Source organism: Egretta garzetta, unplaced genomic scaffold, assembly GCF_000687185.1.
Source record: "Egretta garzetta isolate BGI_Z169 unplaced genomic scaffold, ASM68718v1 scaffold15, whole genome shotgun sequence".
Taxonomy (NCBI): Eukaryota; Metazoa; Chordata; class Aves; order Pelecaniformes; family Ardeidae; genus Egretta; species Egretta garzetta.
The window spans coordinates 2,607,160-2,627,102 of NW_009259798.1; the positions used below are offsets into that span (position 1 = coordinate 2,607,160).

The 19,943-nt window shown below is 39.3% G+C and overlaps 1 protein-coding gene across 1 annotated transcript in view; it reads right to left on the bottom strand.

The window, feature by feature from the left end:
- The window catches only part of ROCK2 (Rho associated coiled-coil containing protein kinase 2), an 80,010-nt gene that overhangs the window by 46,397 nt on the left and 13,670 nt on the right, over positions 1 to 19,943 (bottom strand). The window contains exons 2-3 of the mRNA XM_035895323.1: positions 13,090 to 13,171; positions 2,884 to 2,984 (exon numbers count right to left, since the gene is read on the bottom strand). Coding sequence (XP_035751216.1) covers positions 2,884 to 2,949 — 66 coding nt within the window. The 5' untranslated portion in view covers positions 2,950 to 2,984; positions 13,090 to 13,171. The remainder of the gene's footprint in view (positions 1 to 2,883; positions 2,985 to 13,089; positions 13,172 to 19,943) is intronic.

Consider the following 19,943-nt stretch of genomic DNA (forward strand, 5'->3'; position numbering starts at 1 on the left):
GGCGGGGGGGGGAAGGTGATTTTTTTAAAAAAAAATCTAGCTGTACAATACAATAGTACAACCAGTAGAGAACATGTTTTTCCTTTCTTGCTAGAATCCGGAAAGCTGATCCCTTCACACCATCTCTTTCACAAGAAAATGGAGCAGAAAGCTTGGGGGAATCAAAGTTAAATGAAGGCGGTCATAGCTGACTATTTTATGCTATGTGTTAACATAGCCATTTTTTGGCTTGCTATATTTAAATATTACAAATATTTAACAAATATTTATGCACAATGGCACACACTGATAACATGACGTTCATGAATTGAACTCAGGTACTTAATCATGTTTTATTTATGGTTCTTTTTTAGCCCCCACTGAAGCAAATTTCTATTTTGATCACAGAATGTGTTGCAAAATATTTTGATTACTGCAAATCCATCATCTGCAACTGTGGTGTTAACATTCTGAATGGAGTAGAAATAGATACAGCTTAGCTCAATAGTTTAAACTTGTATCATACCTTGTGAGGCAAAAAAATCTAGGTATGTCTGCCCTCATCACCAGCTAATATTAGTGCAGATCTACAGTTGTATTTATTAACCCACTGCTTTTTAGCTGTAAGACTACATAACATTATGATTTCTACTTATATTTTTACATTCCAGAAAAAGAGTGTTCTTTTAAATTGGCATTAAGTACAGAAAAGCTCTATATAAACACACAGAAGTTCCCATACAGTACCAAGCATTCTTAGCTTTTTTTATTTTGGGGCTTGAAGTGCTTACTTAAAGCATTAAAAAAACCCAACATAACAACAAAAACCAAAGCAACGTCATTATAAGGCCAAGTTACTATGCATTTTACCATTACATTATAATGATGAAGCAAATGAGAAGTTTGTCTTCAGACCCCTCAAACTACCTAATCACAGTACATACACTGTGAAAAATCATCTCTACTTCAGAATTTACATTGTGCATGACAGTTAATTAAGAAAAAAAAGTTTCCATTCTAAGCCAGAACAAATTAAGACCTTTTATTTAAAATGTTAAAAAGAAAATGAAAATTATTTAGAAAAAAAACTTAAGTTCTTAGAAATATGCATATGGAAACAACGTATTTTGATTTTTGAAGCACATTAAAAATACAATTCTCTTGATGTTTCCAGCAAACGTATCACCGTGACATCCAAAAAATGCACACGACTTCTGTTATTGGGATCTCCTCTTTTTTTCATCTTCCTCCCCCAACAAGTGGACGAGGAACTCTATTCCTTACAACTTGATTCTTCGCTGACTTCCCATGCAAGTGCATGAAAAAGGAGCGTCTCTACTCGCTACTCTAAGTGGATCTATATAATGATAAAAATGTCTAATGGAAGACTTTAAAACAAACCATTTGACATGACTGTCAGTGAAAAGACAAAGAGTAGACTGCCTTCTTACAAAGCCCCCTGCAGCAGCCCCTTCTCAAATAAGTAAGGTTCTGCTGAAGGTTTTGGTTTTGTTTTTACTCTCTTGCCAGCAAGGATATGAAAGCATATGCAAGATACATAGCAATTCTTTAAAGTCTTGTTTGAAAACCAGAATGTTTGGAAATACTCCTCTCCATAAATTCTACATAAAAACAAAGCACAAATGACCCAGAAAGAAATAGGGAAGAAGGAGCTACAGTCTCATGTTGCCACACTTGGATAAAGTTGTCTTAAAAATTAAATAAATGAATAAAAATTGCTGATTAAATGTTGTTAACTGCCACATGATTTACATCTAAATTTGCAAATTACCCATGAGTCACACAAATAGTATTAGGCTAGTCAGAGGGTTTTTTCCCCAGTTCCAACCAATTTCACCAATACTAATATGGAAAATACAAATAATGTTATAAATGTATTGCCATTATACGTTGTGAACCTCATATAAGCACTTCAGAGCTCCGATCTTGCCACATTCCTCAACAGAAGTAAAAAAAAAAAAAATCTGTGTATTTTCCAAAATTGCTATACACTACAAGACAATATGATTTTCCCAGTTTTCGAGTGCAAAATTAGCACAGAACAGTAAAATGTCAGTTCCACTGTCAGAAGACACAAGCAAAAGCCTGATCTTTGTTACCAAACTAGTTGCTCCCCTTTCCATTGACTGGTTTCACATCTCTCTTCCTCTAAAAATGCTTACACAGAAAATGTATCATGGATCAGCTGATACGCAGTTATTTGTGAGCTCTTGGTAACTTGTCCCTGGAGTTTTTATTCTCAGATTCTGTTTGGTGATCTCAATCCATCTTACACATATGCTCATGTTTTTGTGCTGTTTATCACACAGTATGTCTTGGAAGTCCAGGAAAAACCAAAATTAAATGAAAACACGCATGATATACAAAGTTACGTTTTGTATTTTGATTGCTTTTTTAAAACAGAATTTCTCTGCAATATAAGTTTTAACAGTAATCCCATTCTTACACTAGGTATATAGGTTACAATGTTGAGTGGACAATGTTAAGAAAAGAGTCTTAAAAAAACCTTAAATGAGTTTTATCAGTTAAATATAATGCAAGCATCACAATTGTAAGAGCGAAACAATCTTTTTGTTGCACTATTAACTTGCTCTTTCATAGGAAGGTTTCAGATATTATATAGTGACGCTTGCAGCCAAAACAATTTAGAATTGACATGTTGATCAAGGGAAAGCAAACTGTTTCCCAAGTCCTCCCTTTCCAGCCCATCATGTTTTAAAAACAGATGTACTGTTTACTATGCACAGAAGTGGCCTCATGATAGAATGAAAATATCACTTATTCTTTATAACAATGCATTTTTAGATATAAAGCATGCAAGACCAGGGAAGGTTTTGGCTAGAGCTGTAAATCTGTCTAATCGTTAAATCATTACATCCTTACCAGCTGCACTTCTCCAAAAGCCCCTCTTCCAATCACCTTAACAACATCATAGTCTTCAGCTTTCATTTGTAAAGCTCGGATTTTTTCCACAATCTTCTCATCTAAAACAAATCAAATAAAAGTTGGGATAATGCATGTATTAACAGAATACAAGAATTTTCTCTAACGTTTTTCATTTTGAGTCAAAATAAGCTATTTTTATTTAACTGTTTAGAGCCTTCTTGGTAGTTCTTGAAATCTGCAGTCACTATTAATAGCCATTTTCATGATTGTTTGGAACCCACATACCTTTAACTGAAATGTGTTTTGGATTTTGCTGACTCTCATTTCACACCCCTAATAATCATTCACAAGCTTACAGGAAGATGCTGGTAACAAAAAGAACCAGAGATGCCTATCTTGAATTTTCAGACAATTATTCATTGCCACCTGCTGTGCTGTCAGGATCCACTGGCACTCTGTTGATAATGCAGGAGTGTGAAGTACCCGGCACGCACAAAAGCACTGCAGGTGCATCCTGCTCCTACACACCTGGAATGTTCAACAGCAGTCAAACGTGAGGAATATAACACCTTCATGTGCAACTTCAGATCATGTAAGGGTATGACTTCAGATCCACTCATTCATTCCATATGAAATATTAATTCAAGTTTACGTGTGTTTATGTAACTGCTGGCCATCTCAAAAGTGCTTTTCAGTGTTCACCACGTGTAGCTCTACAATTTTTCAAATTAGGTCTACAATGCTCTGTTCAAGTACCCTCTGGTGCAATATTCTGCAGAGAAGCTCTGTCTTTCAGTATTTTTCTTGTTAGCAATTGTGGGAATCTGTGAGGGAAACCATTGAAATTCTGACAAATTCTAAAAACATGCGAGGTCGTAGTCTCTTTAATTCTATTTATTACAAGGACAAAAGATAATGGGAGCAATGAATGGAATCCATAATACTGGAGGTAATCTTTCTTAAGCGTGAGAAGCTTTGACACTGCCCCCACACACACCGAGAGGAAGAACAAAATAAAGCGAAACAGGTTGGCTGGAACAAGACCTCTGCCAAAGCAGAGCATGAAATTGTATGAAGAGCTGTGGAGGTTTATCTGCAGAGAGGAGCACAGGTGTATATTGCGAGATTCCTGTTTAGGGTCAAAGACTGTGGAATTTGATCCCAAGAAAGGCATTAAAGGGGATCTCAGATCTGAATACAGGAAAAAATAAAAGGAGCAGAGGTACAGTTAATTCAGTATGACATTAAAGATGACATTGTCAGCAGGGAGTTAATGATAACGAACATCTAGTAAATAGTTTAACCATTCCTACATATTCATGAAGAGCGACCTGGCAGGCTACAAGCAATCCAGGAGATGTCTGACCCAAGTGAGCAACAAACCCAATCAGGGAGGCACTCTGATACTCACAAACAAGAAAAAACTGGCCAAGGATGACAAAGTCTGTAGCAGCCTTGCCTGAAAAAAAACCAGTGAGATGGTGGAATTTAAGACCCTGAGGGAACTGAGGAAAGAAAATAGCAGACCTTGGACTTAAGGAGAACAGACTACAGCTTGTTCAGGGAACTCATAGGCAGGATCCTGTGGGAAGCTGCTGTGGAGGGTAGAAGAGTGGGTTGATCTTTAAAGATTACATGTTCATAGCACAAGAACAGTCTGTTCTAGTTAGCTAGAAATCGAGCAGGCATGGCAGAGAGCCAGTCTGGCTGAACGGGCAACCTCTGCCTCAGCTCAAGCTCAAAAAGCGAAGGTTTGGAACATGGAAGCTGGGATGGGCTACCCAGCAGGCATTTCCCAAGCATGCAAGGATGGAATTGGGAAAGCCAAGCTCAGCTGGAGTTGACTCTAGCCAGGGTTATGAAGGGAAACAAGAGCCGTTATAAATGCAGTGGCAATAAAAGAAAGAATGAGGCAAATGTGGGCCTGCTGCTCTCAGTGGCATAGGGGATCTAGTGACAAAGGACATGGAGAAGATCAAGGTACTTTGTGCCTTTTCTGCCTCAGACTTCACCGGCAAGCTCTGCTTGCAGGCCTCCCAGCTCCCTGAAGGGGTGTGGGGCAGTGAAGTATCACAGTAGAGGAAGTCGAAGACCAATAAAGCAAACTTGACATGCACCGGGCCATGAGATGACACAGGATGCACCTAAGCATGGAGGAAGGAGCAACTCAACACCATTACCAGGCTGTTCTCTATCACCTCTGAAAGGTCATAGCAACTTGGGGAGGCTCCTGATGACTGGTGAAGGGCAAACGTCACGTCTGTGTTCTAGAAGGGCAACAAAGAGTATCCAGAAAGCTACAGGTTGGAACAGCAGCCTAACCTCACTGCCCATGATGATCATGGAGCAAATCCTTCTGGAATTCACTTCCAAGCACTTGATGGACAAGAAAGCCAGAATGGATCTAAAAAGGACAAACTCTTTCATTAACCTGATTGCTTTCCATGAGGAGATGTCTGTCTTGCTGGACAAGGGGAGAGCAGTACACATTTCCCTTCCTTGAGTGTAGCATGACTTTCAACACAGCATCTCAAAGTATCTTTGTAGCCAAACCAGGCCAGGAGAACATGGATTGCACAGAGAAATAACAAGGTGGGTGTAAAACTTGCTGAAGTCATGGTCGGTGGTTCAAAGTTGATACACTGGAGGGGAAGGCTGCTCCTAAGAGGGACCCACACAAGATGAGTAATTGAGCTGACAGGAACCTCACAAAGTTCAAAGGCAAAGGCATAGTCCTGTACATGGAAAGGAACAACACCACGCAACAGTGCGGGATGGCACTCACCAGCTAGAAGGCACCTTGAGAAAGAGGACGTGTGAGCCCTGGTGGACAACAAGATGAACAAAGAGGAACGAGCAGCAAGCCTTTGCACCAACTGCATACGAGGTTACGTTGGTAAACATATAGCCAGCAGGTTGAGGGAAGTGATTTTTCCCCTCTGTCACTTGTGAGACCACACCTGGAACACTATGCCTAGTTTTGGGCTCCTCACTGCAAGAAAATATCAAAACATTGCCTAGCTTAATGGAAGGCCACCAAGATACTTAGAGGGTGGGACCACACGAACTCATAGAGAAGGTGAGAGAATTGGAATTGTGCAGCTTAAGGAAGTCTAAATGGTTGGCCTCAACAGAAGTTGAAAGGAGGTTTCACTTTTCAGAGATACAAAGTGAAAGGACAAGAGGCAACAGGCAGGCTGGAACATCGGAAATCCTACTTAGTAGGAAAAGAATCCATAGGATTGGGAAATGGAGCAGACTGTCCAGGGGAGCTGCAAAACCTCTATCTTTGGAAGTTTTTAGAATTCAACTGCACAAGCACCTGAACAACCTGATCTCACATCAAAATTGGTCTGACTTTGAGCAGAGAGTTGGACCAGTTGACCTCCAGAGGTCCTTCCTAACCTGTGGAACATGAAAGTGCAACTAAAACTTTCTTATGAAGAAATAATTAGGTGTGAGGGGGAAGGGGAGAGATTTAAAGGGAAAAAAAAAAAGTTAAGAATAATCAGGAAAAAGTGTCTGCTAGTAAAGTCATAAGGACAGAGGCAGTTAAAACCTCAGAAGTATACAGATCTGCTACATTCAGTGCACCAATAAGACTGTGAAGCAATCCAGAGTGTGAACAGGAAAAGGAGCTGAGAGAATGCTGAGGCTATTTTCTACACTGAATCATGAAACTTAAGACAGGAAGCATGGGACAGCAACAGCGCTTCACCCATAACAAGTTTATTATTTTGTTCATGATGTGAACTAATCTTGCAATTTAAGAAAAGGAGACTGTGCTTGGAAACTTACTTAATTGCAAATCAGAAGCTTTGGCACAGGACAAGAAGGACAAATGCAAATTCACAGGAAGCAGCAAATTTCAGTATCAGCAAATTTCAAGTCAGAGAGAATGTGGAATTACATGCTTGAACACAATGTTACATCTCACAAGGGAGGGGAAATCACATGAATCTATTTTTCAAATGTTTCTGAGATGTTTCAAACGTTTTCAGATGTGTGAGATGAGATGGCAGGGATTTAAACATGTTGAAAGACTAGGGTGTAGTTTTACATAACTCACAGGAATACTTTTGTGTTATAATAGAGAACTGATAAACAACTTCAGTACAGCTCCAGTGAAACTGTTTAAGCATTAAACACTGCAGTTAAGCAATGAAAAACGCAACACTACATGAAGTAAGCAAATGAGATACGAACTGAGGAGTTACCAGTTTTATCATCCCTGTGAAATGCTGAGGATGGAGAAGTCCTACTTGCTCTACTAAAAGATTTAATAATCTTAGTTAAAAATAATCATCATCATCTAGGGATGAAGGTGGTATGGGGATATCAGTTATAAGATGGATTGTCTATTTCATCATAAAATTTAACAGATATGGAACAGATAAACAAAGCATGGAACTAACCCAGAACGAAAACCGGGCTGCAATTAGACAAGCTCGGAGAAACCTTAAAGCAATGTTGTAATTGCAACATGCTGGATCATATGATTTAGTTCATGTATCACGTAACATGATCTTATTCAAGGTGCAGGAGATCTTTCCAACACTATCCTTTTACTAGCAGACTGAATTTTCAGAAGGTTTCACGCAGATGAGTTTGTACATTTGCAGTATCTTTACATACAGATACCACAGACTCTATCTTGGAGCCTCATGAATTTGCAATAGCACAAAGCCCAGCAAAAGAAAAATGTCACATTTAAAGGAAGACATTAGATGGACTGCCCAGCCCCAGAATACAATGGAATCTTATAAAAATATTGTGACATTTGAATAAAAGTCTTAAAATGTGAGAATCTCATCACCTGTGACTCAGGTTTCTTCTTTAACACAGGAAGGACCAGGAATGCTGGATAGCAAGAGTGTTTAAAGACAGCTTTTGATTTACTACTTGAAAATGGCACTATAACCTTTAAACAAATTAAGCTTCAGTTTCTGAAAGGGCAGAGTGTTTGGATCAGTCACTGACAGCTGGCAGCAAGAATGTGGCTGAAGGTTGCTAGTGCTTGTGAAAATGGAATAAATACCTGACTAGAAGAGTAAAGGGGAGTGGGGAGGAGGAGAAAACCAAGTTTTCCTGCTCTTTAAGAAAAAGGAAAAAAAAAAGCCCATATCCAGGTTATTTTCTTAAAAGTTAAAAAGGATGTGTATCAGGCAGTTCTGGGATGTGTATATGAGAGGAATAAAAATGCAAGGGAGTGCAATTTTATCCCCACAGACCAGACACAGTCAGTCAATGAGTGCTGCTATGGAGTACATTAAGTCAAAAGTTGCTGCCCTAGGCAAAAGTCTAGCCAGACTTTAAACTGAAGTACAGCCAGGAAGTGCTGCAATCCCACACCCGCCCAAAAACAAACAAAAAGCACAACAGAAGGACTAAAGGAGTGCATACATAACATCTGGTCAAAGGTGTGTGAGGAACAAGAAGCTGCTGGAGACCTTGCAGAAGCAGCAGCCACTAGAAGGCACAGCTTCAGACAGGCTAGCGTTTCCTGCTCCAGAGAAAAGAAAAGGGGGCACAAGAAGTATTTTGTCTTGCCTAGTCAAAAGGAGTGGAAGATAAAGAAACAGAAAGCAGCAGTCCTCTGACTTGCAGAGGACACATCCCTGACCTAGTCAAAGTAAGCCTGATGGCAAAACTGAATTGCTTTTATCTACCAAGTACCCAAATGGAAAAGCGGTTAATAACACTGACATATAACTTATTTATACGTGTAAGACGTTCTGTCTTAAAAACTGTGGCTCTAATTAATGCTCTGCTTGGGAGATGTTGCTTATTTGATACCTCTCCCATCGCTAGTCTTACCAGAACGATTATCATGACAAATGGAACTGGAGGCCAGCCAGCTGAGGTGACTGCAAAGACCGGGCAAGGAGCAGCTTAAAGAAACCAACAGAAAACCAGAGGTGCAATTAGCTCATTAACTCAATGTAAGATCTACAGTGCACTAAATTTCTAAGATTCTTCTTGGCATCTGACATTTCATCTGTGCCACTGACAGGAAGCATGGAGGACAGAGAATTACGGTCATGACAGGCATCAACACCAACACCAGATAACACGTTTCTGTTGGTAACTGCATGGCTCGCATATGATTCAGCAACTTCAAGTGACATAACAAAACATAAGGGAAGGAAGCAGAATTGTTAATTTTGCAAGAAGTTCATCTTAACAGATAAATTTTCTAAGCAAGCAGTGTCTGCTTGGAGAGGAAAATGGCAAAAACAAGTTTCCAGGAAGTTTAGTCAGGGGGTTAAACAAAGCTACTGCACAAGTAATACACCTGTACTACAAGTTCTTTCTACTGTAAATATGTCCATTGCCATTACACTCTAGAAATTTACCAACCTCCAAAACACGAGCAAATCTTTTTAACAATAGAGGTTTCCAATTTTTGAGTGATACTGGGTAATGCATAGGAAGTCACTGATCTGTTTAGGGATTCAAGGCTTCTGGATTGTACCAGGCCTGCTGATAAAGCACATTCCCTGTACTGCTGTTTGGACTTCCTCAAAATCCATTCTTCATGCCCTTCTATTCCTGATAAGATTATAAATGATTAAATATTTTTAACTGTGGCTTAAAACTGTTGCTTAATTATTTAACTTTCAGCTGCTTTAACGTCTGGGAGCAAACAGGCTATGTAGTACCTGCATGGGAGACCACCAAAAAAGGCACAATCCACTAGGAAAATCTCAGATGGCAGAAAAAGTGACTTGGAAGAATTTGCTTAACCTGCTGTCATAGCCTGGATAACAGAAGAGGAAAAGAAAGGGCCAAGAAAGATCTGTTACACCAAGCCCATGCCGGAAAGCTCAAGCTTCTTTTCCAAAATAAGCAAGCTAGTTTTTGCTCTTAGAGGACTATGAGATTCCTCTCATTGTTTTGGGAACTAAGGATTACGTTATGCTTTCCTGTCCCGTGAATACTCAAAAAAGCAGCAATTTAATTAGAATTCTAGCAGTTGATTAAAGCAATACAGAAGTCTGAAAAGGAATGGTTGTACTTTTATACGAGACACCCGCATGCCTCTTATGATAAATACATGCTCTACTTTGGTTCAGTGGCTTGGAGAAAGATAAGAAATCAGAATAGTAAGGGAAAGCAGACAATGAAAAAATTTCCAGCATATTAAACAAGAGGCTGCTTCTGCAAAACAGTCACAGAAACAGGATATACCAAACTCCTATAATATAGTCAATTAATAAATTGTGGCTTTGTGAAACCAGTTAAAACATCTCAGCTTGAACTACGGGTTGAGCGGAATAGCAATTAATGTCTCCGCTGAGATGCAAACTATTTCATTTTTAAATTAAAATAGGCTATTAATAAAACACTAACCTGATTAGTAATGTAGGTCTGAAGTAGGGTGTATTCAAACCCCCGGGAATATGGCAGGAAAAAAAAATTTCCTTCTCAAAGTGTTATTGTGGAAGAATTAAGTGATTAAATTGACTGGAAGTGTGATGATTATTGCAGTGTTCTCCACAATTTTTGAAGATTTGTGTAATACGGGTTAAACCAATCGTAAGCAACGACCCCACCTCAGCTGCTCCTCTGTGCACTACAGAGTGCCAACTCACAAGATGGCCCTGCCACCTCTCCGCGGTTGCCTCAGGAAGCCTTGAGGAGGGATGCAGGCTCCAGGCCTCTGGCACAAACCGCTCATCAGTGTCTGTCAGAACTTTTAGACAATAATTCTCATCCAGGCATTTGCTACAGCTCTTCAGATGCCAAGAAAAATCAGAAGAGACAAGAACTCGCTGTTCCCTAACCTAAGAGAGCAACAACTTACTGTTCCATAAATTCTTAATACTATTCCCAGCTCTTCTTCCAAGTCAACGGTAGCGAAAGGCTTCAGCAAGCACGTGTACACTCCTCCTTTCCACTGATACTTGCTACCCTCAGGACAGCTTCCAAAAAGACATGAGCTCTGGGTTCAGCCACTTTAAATCACATAAAATGGCAATGCCAATTAAGAACCCAATTGTCCTCTTGTTTTTTCCTGCACTCGCGCAGCTCCCTTTGTGCTGGCACAAATGTAAGTGAAGCAATATGAAAAACAGAAACTGGTCTTTGCTTTTCTTTTGTCTGACTAATTGTAACAAAAAGAAACAAACCACCCACCCACCCTAATCTTTGCATTAATTCTGCTCAGTTCCCCCATCTGGTTGATAACAAGCCACACAAATGCGTGTGCTGCAAAGGACTTTGAAACAAATCGCTGTGGCAGGACTAATTCTTTCAGTTGCAATGACAAAATATTACCAGCTTCAAACGTTTACAAAATTCTCATTTCAGAAGTATTTTTTTTAAAAAATGTAAATCACAAAAGATACGCAGCACTATTTTTCATACTCTCCCAGGCAGTACATAAACAGGAGAGAAGTTACATGGGTGATTCTTAAAAGAGATGCACGGGTTCACCATGTGTGAGCAAAAATAAGTCAGCTCTTACATGTTTTTTTTGAAGTTCAACAGGTAAGGATGAAATGCACCCTTGAAAACTTGTAATTAACTGCTGTGAATTTTTTTGTAATACATCTCAGAATTTTCTTTAACTAGTATCTGGTTATTTCAACTGTAAACTGTTAGCTGATTTTTAAAAAAGGGCAGTAATAAAATTGTGGACCAAAGTATATTTTTGGGTTTCTGCTATTGCTGGTAACCTGCAGGCTACATCAGATACTTAATAATATTTACTACAACAATGGGAGAGAAGCTGGAGTAGGAGAAGGAGCAACAGCCTTCAGAAAAGGGAAGACAGACAGCAAGAATGTTCAGGGGCTGCAGAAAAAAACCAAAACAAACCAAATCTGTTCCCAAGGTTAAATTGCTTTCCCATAGTTGCTGTTCTTAATAGCCAGATACCAGAAGATACTGGTCTTCTGATTAGGAAAAGTTTCTAATTTTGTCCTACTGCAAAAATAGTACTGTAATGTAAAGGCGAATCTGAACAGCACATAAAAGTTACTGATACTGTCATTTACGTCATTTTCATATTTGCTGTAGATAAGGCTCTTCCCTCACATCACACTTACAATGCACAGTTGCAAGTAGCAAAACTACTTAAAATGCTGTTCCTGACCCTGTCTTTCATAAATATCTGCGTGAATTCCTTTGAACTCTAACTGAGAAAACCCCCAAGGTACAACTCTCCTTCCTAATCTGCTGTTTCTTATTTATTCTGTTTTCAGTGACTTCTCCAGATGAGCCTTTAGTGGCAACGGTAAAGCTGTATGTCCAGCTACGGGGCTCAGCTAAACCTCATGGAGAAGCACTGAATTCCAAACATAAGAACTCACTGCAAATGACTACACCAGCCACCATTTAAGTGAGGAGCATGAGGAGTCGAAGGAGACTTGTCAAAGGAGTCCCAGAGCAATGGAGGGCAGACACACATAGCTCTTACCAGTAAAGAACCAAAAGAGGAGTGGCTGATAAGACTGCATCCACAGTAACCTTGACAGAGGTAATTGAAAAGTTTTTTTTTTAAAAATACAATCTCAAAATAAGCTTGCTACAAAACACAGTTGTTCCAAGAAGGCTTACTCAACATTTTAAAGCAAATAATCCACTATTTTTACAAGAAAAAAAAAATGTTTATATACATGGATAGAAAACACTTTAAAAAGACAAAGTACAGCTACTCTGATGTAACAATCTTACATTTTCACATGCACAATAAACTCCAAGATCCTTTCAACAATTAATTTGGTGAGAATCACAAACATTTACACAAAGGTTCAAAAATGCACCGACAGATTTTAAGGTACAATAATTTAGTTTTAAAAATCAACGGAAGGCTTCTCTGTTAGACTAAATAAGACTGTATATACAATGTTGACATTTTGAGTAATTCATTCTTAGAGAATAATAACTCGGATATGCTCTGCAAATTATGTCACAGTGCATATTTAAGATAAAAAAATAACATAAAAGGGTTTTTCCAACTGTAGTTGGAAAAATTACAGTCTACAGCTGGTATTTTCCAACATATTTTCAGCAATACAATGACTCCCCAAAATGAAACCTCTCTGTAAATAAATGGTCCTCCAAAGCCTTCTGAATATCGATGCTCAGAGTTATAAAAATCAGTAAAATGAAAATCAGCAATGCATTTCTGACCACTCAGCTTCCTATGACTGAGATCACAACAATGTCATTGTCTAAGGGCCACTTGCAACTTACATCTATTTAAGAAATTATCAATGTTCTTGTTCTTCCTCAGCGCTGGATAATCCAGATCAAGGACCAAAGAATTCAAGCCATCCTGAAAATAAATAAAAATAAGTTAACAGAGTTCTAAAACCATAATTAACAACTTTCTTAAAACTACTACACTAAGACTGAGTATATATTATTCAAGCATGCATTACATTCCTAGTAGGCAAATCAAACAAGCTCTCAAGTATGTTTATAAACCAGTCACTGCTAAGGAGCTAACACACTGACTGGCTCCAAGTTGGTCTATAAACAGTACAGATACATTACCACTGATTAGTGGCACTGGGACTTAAACTGGAGTAGTAGTTTTAATCTTAACCAGTAAGTAATCCTACTCATTAAACACTGATTTAAGATACTCAATCCATTCTTATTTCCATTACACTTTTCCTGCATATTTAAAAACCTTTACATTTGTATTATCCATATTATTGCTTTGGTAACATTCTTTCTACATTTTCATTCTGGATATTCAAAACCAACTGCATATTTTTGTTCTTGGAAGCAAGACATGACCTACACTTAAGATGACAATTCACGACATAATTCAAGCTCACAAGACTAGATTACTTTTTCTAAGTGACTCAACAGAAGACAGGCCAGAATGCTGCATGCCATTCGGCTACCAATTATCAATTCCTCCATAGATAACAATTAAGATGTCTTAAAATGGCAAGGGATGACATCACCAAAATCTAAACTAAAAAGAGTATTTTAAATGTTTAAATGTTACAAGATTTAACCCAATTCCACCTTTCAGCAACCTAGAAAAACTTAAAAAATTACTCTTCAAAACACAGCCCTTTCTAGTTTCATAAGGACAAACAAAATCAAAAACTAGTTTCAGATACTAAGAAGAGCCAGAGGCTCTGTTTCTACTCCACATCTCCAGTGTTCTGCCTGAACTGGTAGTTTTGTTCATTGCTCTAAGAACAAAATCCTGAGATTGTTTCTTCAGGTTTTTGAGCCTTGACAGGGCATCACAGAGATTTAAGTCAGAGACCAGACCATGTTTATTAATAGGCAGCCAACAGAATTCGACACCTTTTCAGTCTTCTTAATAACTGAGGCTATAGCTAAAAACCTGCTGATTTTTTTTTAATTAATGTATCTGAGAAGGGGTCATTTCTGTTGCAAATCTCACTAAAATTATTATACTAATTCTAATAACGTATCTACGTGGATAGAGTTAAAGGCAAAGCCCAAGATTATTAAACACATTTTGAATGCCAGACTGTTCTAAATATGCACATACACAAATAAGGCTACCTCATCTGTAGAGATGGCGCTTTTCACCACAAGAAACATTAGTGATTAAGCATATTTTCAAAACTAAGAGATTCAATTGCTTTTTTTTTTTTTTTTTTTTTTTTTTACACCTCCTAACAACTGAAAGTGTCTTGGGAAATATCAGTAGGAGTCATTAGGCCATCTGGAAAACAGGACTTGCTCAAGAAATGCCCATTCAAAGGCATTCTTGACAGGCTAGAGAAGTAGACAGAGAAGAATATGACAAAGTACAACAAGGGGAAATGCCAAGTCCTGCATCTGGGGAGGAAAAACTGCAGCCACATTTGTGTGATTTCCGACACAGCTGATTTCCTCTCTACTAAAAGCCACAGAATACAAGCTTGCCTTACTATTCATTTTAAATTGATAGGGAAACATCATTAGCATCTCACCAGGATCATCTGTTACAAGGATTACTTTTATTATATTTTACGTAACTACTACAAAACATCAGAGACTCACAGATGCATTAAAACATTGCATAAACCATAAAACTTCAAAAAAGGTATAAACTCAAATGGGTCCATCTGGACAAGCAGGAAATCAAGCAAAGGCAGCAGGAGGCCTGCATGGATGAGTAAGGAGCTCCTCACTGAACTGAGGCATGAAAAGGAAGTGCACAAGAGGTGGAAGAAGGGAGCAAGTCACCCAGGAGGAGGACAACTGCTGTCTGATTGGCAGGGGTAGGGGTTGGGAAAGCCAGGGCTGACCTGGAGGTAAATCTGGTGAAGGATGTGAAGGGTATAAAGAAAGGGTTCTACAAGTAAATAAGCAGCAAAAGGAAGACTAGGGAATGTGGGCCTGTTGCTGAATAGGGCAGGGGAGCTGGTGACAAAGGAGATGCAAAAGGCCAAGGCACTCAATGCCTTCTTTGCCTCAGTCTTTACGGGTAAGGCCAGCCTTCGGGAATGCCAGGCACCTCAGACAAGAGAAAAAATTTGGTGCTAGGAAAACTTACACTTGGTGGAGGAGGACCAGGTTCCAGGACTGGGAACACTTAAACTGGACATAGGGAAGTCCATGGGCCCTGATGGGATGCACCCACAAGTGCTGAGGGAGCTGGCTGATGTCACTGAGAGGCCACTCTCAATCTTTGACATATAATAGAAACAGGGAGAGGTTCCTGAAGACTGAAAAGAGCAAACATCACTCCTGTCTTCAAAAAGGGCACAAAGGAAGATTCAGAGAACTGCAGGTGGGTCAGCCTCACCTTGATCCCTGGGAAGGTGATGGAGAAAATGCTCCTGAAAATCAGTTCCAAACACACAAAGGACAAGAAGGGAACTGGGAGCAGTCAGCATGGATTTAAAACAGCACTGTTGTGCTTGACAAGCTGATAGCCTTCTGTGATGAGGTGACAAGAGTGGTGAACAAGGAGATGCTGGTAAGACTTTTGATACTGTCTTCCATAACATCCTCATATACAAGCTGACAAAGTATGGCATAGACAAATGGAATGGATTAAAAACTGTCTGAAAGACTAAGCCCTTTGTGATCAGTGGCACAAAGTCCAGTTGGAGGCCAGTCACTAGTAGTGCACCCCAGCAGTGAACACTGGGGCCAGTACTGTTTTAACATCTTCATTAGCTTTGTTACACCTGCTGCACCCTGCAGACAATACAAAACTGGGGGGAGCGGCTGACACACCAGAGGATTGTGCTGCTATTCAAAGGGACCTTGACAGGCTGGAGAACTGGACAGAGAGGAATATCACAAAGTTCAACAAGGGGAAATCCCAAGTCCTACATCTGAGGAGGAAAAACTCCAGGCACCAGGTACTGACTGGGGCCTGACAAGCTGCAAAGGACCTGGGGGGCGTGGTAGACAACAAGGTGACCATGACCCAGCAATGCACCCTCACAGGAAAAAAAGGCCAACAACATCCTGGGCTGCATTAGGGAAGGCACTGTCGGCAGGTAAATGGAGGTGATCCTTCCTCTCTCCTCAGCACTGGTGAGGCCACACCTGGACTGCAGTGTCCACACCTGGGCTCCCCAAACCAAGAAAGGCTGGGACCTACTGGAACGAGTCCAGCAACGGGACATGAAGATTAAGGCACTGGAGCATTTCTCATAAGAGAAAAGGCTGAGAGAGCTGGGACTCTTCAGTCTGGAGAAGACTCAGGGGCAGGAGATCTCATCAATGTGTGCCTAATGGGAGGGAATGAAGAAAAGGTAGTGCTCACTGACAGAACAAGAGACAATGGGCACAAGGTAAACTGCATGAAATTCCATCTGAATACAACACTTTTTTCCTGTGAGGGTGGTCAAGCACTGGAACAGATTGCCTAGAGAGGTTGTGGAGTCTGCATCAGTGGAGATATTAAAACCTGACTGGATGTGCGTGGTCCTGGGCAACCTACTCTAGCTGACCTTGCACTGAGCAGGGGGTTGGACTAGATGATCTCAAAGAGGTCCCTGCCAACCTCCACCATTCTGTGATGTAACACCTAAAATATTTGCACTGACACAGAGAAAAGGTGGAATTTTACTCTTGAATCTACGTAACATGAACTGTGTCATGAAGGTCTTATACATCATGTTTTAGAACTTCCTTACAAAACCAAACATAAAACAGTGTTAAGCAAAAAGGGAAGTCAATAAAGGAGACACAGTATCAATTGTTAGTTACTTCAGGAACAATATTTATAGGCATTATTTCAGCCTTGACCATGACTGTTCCTGCAAGACCCATTAAGGATAAAGGAGTGATGCACTAGGACATCATACTCATCTTTCAGAGGAACAGAAGACTTAGTACCTATTCTTAAATTTGATGACATTTTTACAAAAGATATAATAAAACTAAACCAAAGTAACAAAGTTGTTAACTACTTATAGATTAGTCACTGCATGAGCTGCACAGGAACTGCCCAATAACCTGGACAAATCCAATGGAAAGTACTCTTGACTTAGAAGTGACTTCCTGCAAAACAACTTAATAGCATTTGTAATACCAAACTCTTTATTTAGCAAACACTGCCTTCCAAAAAAGGATCTCTCATTCTGTAGGAGACTGTGTCAGCAGAAATACAGGTCTTCACCTTGCAACGTGTAGAAAAGGACCATTCTGAATGCCCTGATGAAGAACAGTGGGCCATCTTTTATGATTTTACCTAGCAGAATGAAGACTCAATTCCAATTTGCTGGTAGTCTACATACAACACCTAACTCCAACATCTAATAGGACCTGAAGCTACACTTTCATTAATATATTTGCAATGTAACTGCATTAATATATGACTGCAGTTTATGGTATAAATTTACAGTATCAGAGTCTTTCTTACTCTTTAGAATCCCTTAATGCAATTAGAGTTTCACAATTGGTCCTGGGCGTATTTTTTCCTGATGAATTACAGTTCTCGTTTCTACTGCAGAATCAAAAAAATAAAAACTAGCTCTCTAGACCTCTGAGCATCTTCTTACTCTATTTCTCTCTTCACAGTCCAATACCTTAGTTATCACTCCTCTTACATTCTTCTTTCCTTGCTGTTGAAACAGTATTTTAATGATCACTAACAACTGGGTAGACACTTTAAGGGAAATATAAAAGCACTATGTGCTAACACAAATCAATGAGCCATATTTTTGTTCTTGATATTTTTGGGGAGGAGAGAGGTGAGGTCACCTGGTATTTTAATGCTTTTAGTGCAAAGATATTTTAGAGGTTGACCAAATAAAACATTTATAGTGTTTTCTACTTACATCCTATGCACAAAGTCAGGGGAAAGAATAGTTATAATCCCCAACAGCAATTTTAGTAAAGTTGGGTTACAAGATCCAAAACAACTGTAACTTACAATTTAAACTGAGCTGTATGTTAGCATTTCAGATGTCACTGTTTTTTCACCTGTGTCATTCTGATTCCACAGCCTTTTTGTAGGCTATAAAAACTGAGAACCATATTTGCAGCTAATTTTTTATTAGTTCTTTCTAACTCCTTTTCATGGACTTCTGGCAACAATTTTCAAAAGTAGCTATTAATGGACAGAAGTTTGAGAGCAGTGCAGCTGCCTATTCTTAACCATTTGGAAGTGTCCTAACTCTTGAGGACAGTCGGCTACAGTTGGTGTCTAAGAGAGGCGATCATTATCAGCATCTCGATGAATACAAAGAGTGTCTTTTTTTTTTTTTAATCCCTGTGAACAAACCTGATCATCAGTCTTTTACAGACAAGATTTTAAGCTCTTGAACATAATTTTAAGGTAAGGGATTTCAAGTTCATATCAACATGTAGTTTATGAAAGACTCGTCTTGCACATTAGCATTTTGTCAAAAGGCGTTTCCTTAAAGCTTTACATTTTGATTAAAAGGCCTAGTTTACATTACTTAACATGAAAATTGCACTACAATTAAGAAGTTGGGTCAGAAGATTACACAGTAAAACAGACCGTTCAAACTGAAGAGAAGTAATCCAGGAAATGACATCTCCTCTGTCTAGGCCTCACAGATAAGTCACTTCAACCAGGAAATATGTTATTAAAGTGATTTCACTGTTCGCTTCCTCTTTCTGCTATTACAAAAGGCTCAGAAGCTAACAGGCCAAAAATAGCAGCTTCTGAACAAATGCACCGTTGGCAAAGACAGCTCTGCCTCCATTAAAAGCCTTTTGCTCACAGCAAGCTTGCTAAAACATTCTCCACAGATTGTTTTCCATGAGAAAAGTCCAAACTAGACACACCAAGAGAAGAGTTCCTGGCCACTCTGGCAGCAGCGACCACCTCTGGTAACATGGAGCATGGCTTCCCCAGCAAGTAGTTTACACTGTAACAGAACTGAATAAACCAAAGAAAAAAACAGGCAAGAAAGGTTCAGGAGATAGGGGAACTAAATGTTTATGGTTTTCTCTCTGACAAAAGGGGAAATAATGGTAGCTTCTAAATAAGCAGCTCAACACAAATGTTTATGGTTTTCTCTCTGACAAAAGGGGCAGTAATAGGGAAAAATAATGGTAGCTTCTAAATAAGCAGCTCAACATTAATTCCAGGTAATCCCACTGAGGCCCTCACCATATTAAACCATGCTGTGCTGATACAGATTTCCGAAATTAAAATAGCTATTTGAACCTGTCTAACATTGATATGTACATGTAAGCTCCACAGGATGTCACAGCAGCTTTCGCTACTTTGATTTATTCCTCACTTTCATGATGATGAGAGATAACTTTTAGTAAAACTCAAGACCAAAAAACTAATTGAACAGAAGAGGTATCAGCTACTTCCTTAGTACCTGCAGGAAATAATTCATAATCCTGCAATAACTGGAAAACGTAAGAAGCCTGACCTACTGAAATATGTCCCTGCCCATGGCTGGGGCGTTAGACTAGATAATCTTTCACAGTCCCTTCCGACCCAAACTATTCTGTGATTCTATGAGAGGTTCACTAAACCATTACATATAAGAAAATCAAAACACTATTCCTTTCCCCTTCCTAATCCTCAAATAAAATTTAATAAACTATGCTGCCCTGGAAAGTAAGGATAGAAGAGTCTGTAACTTCAGATTACATTTTTCTAACCTGATCTACAT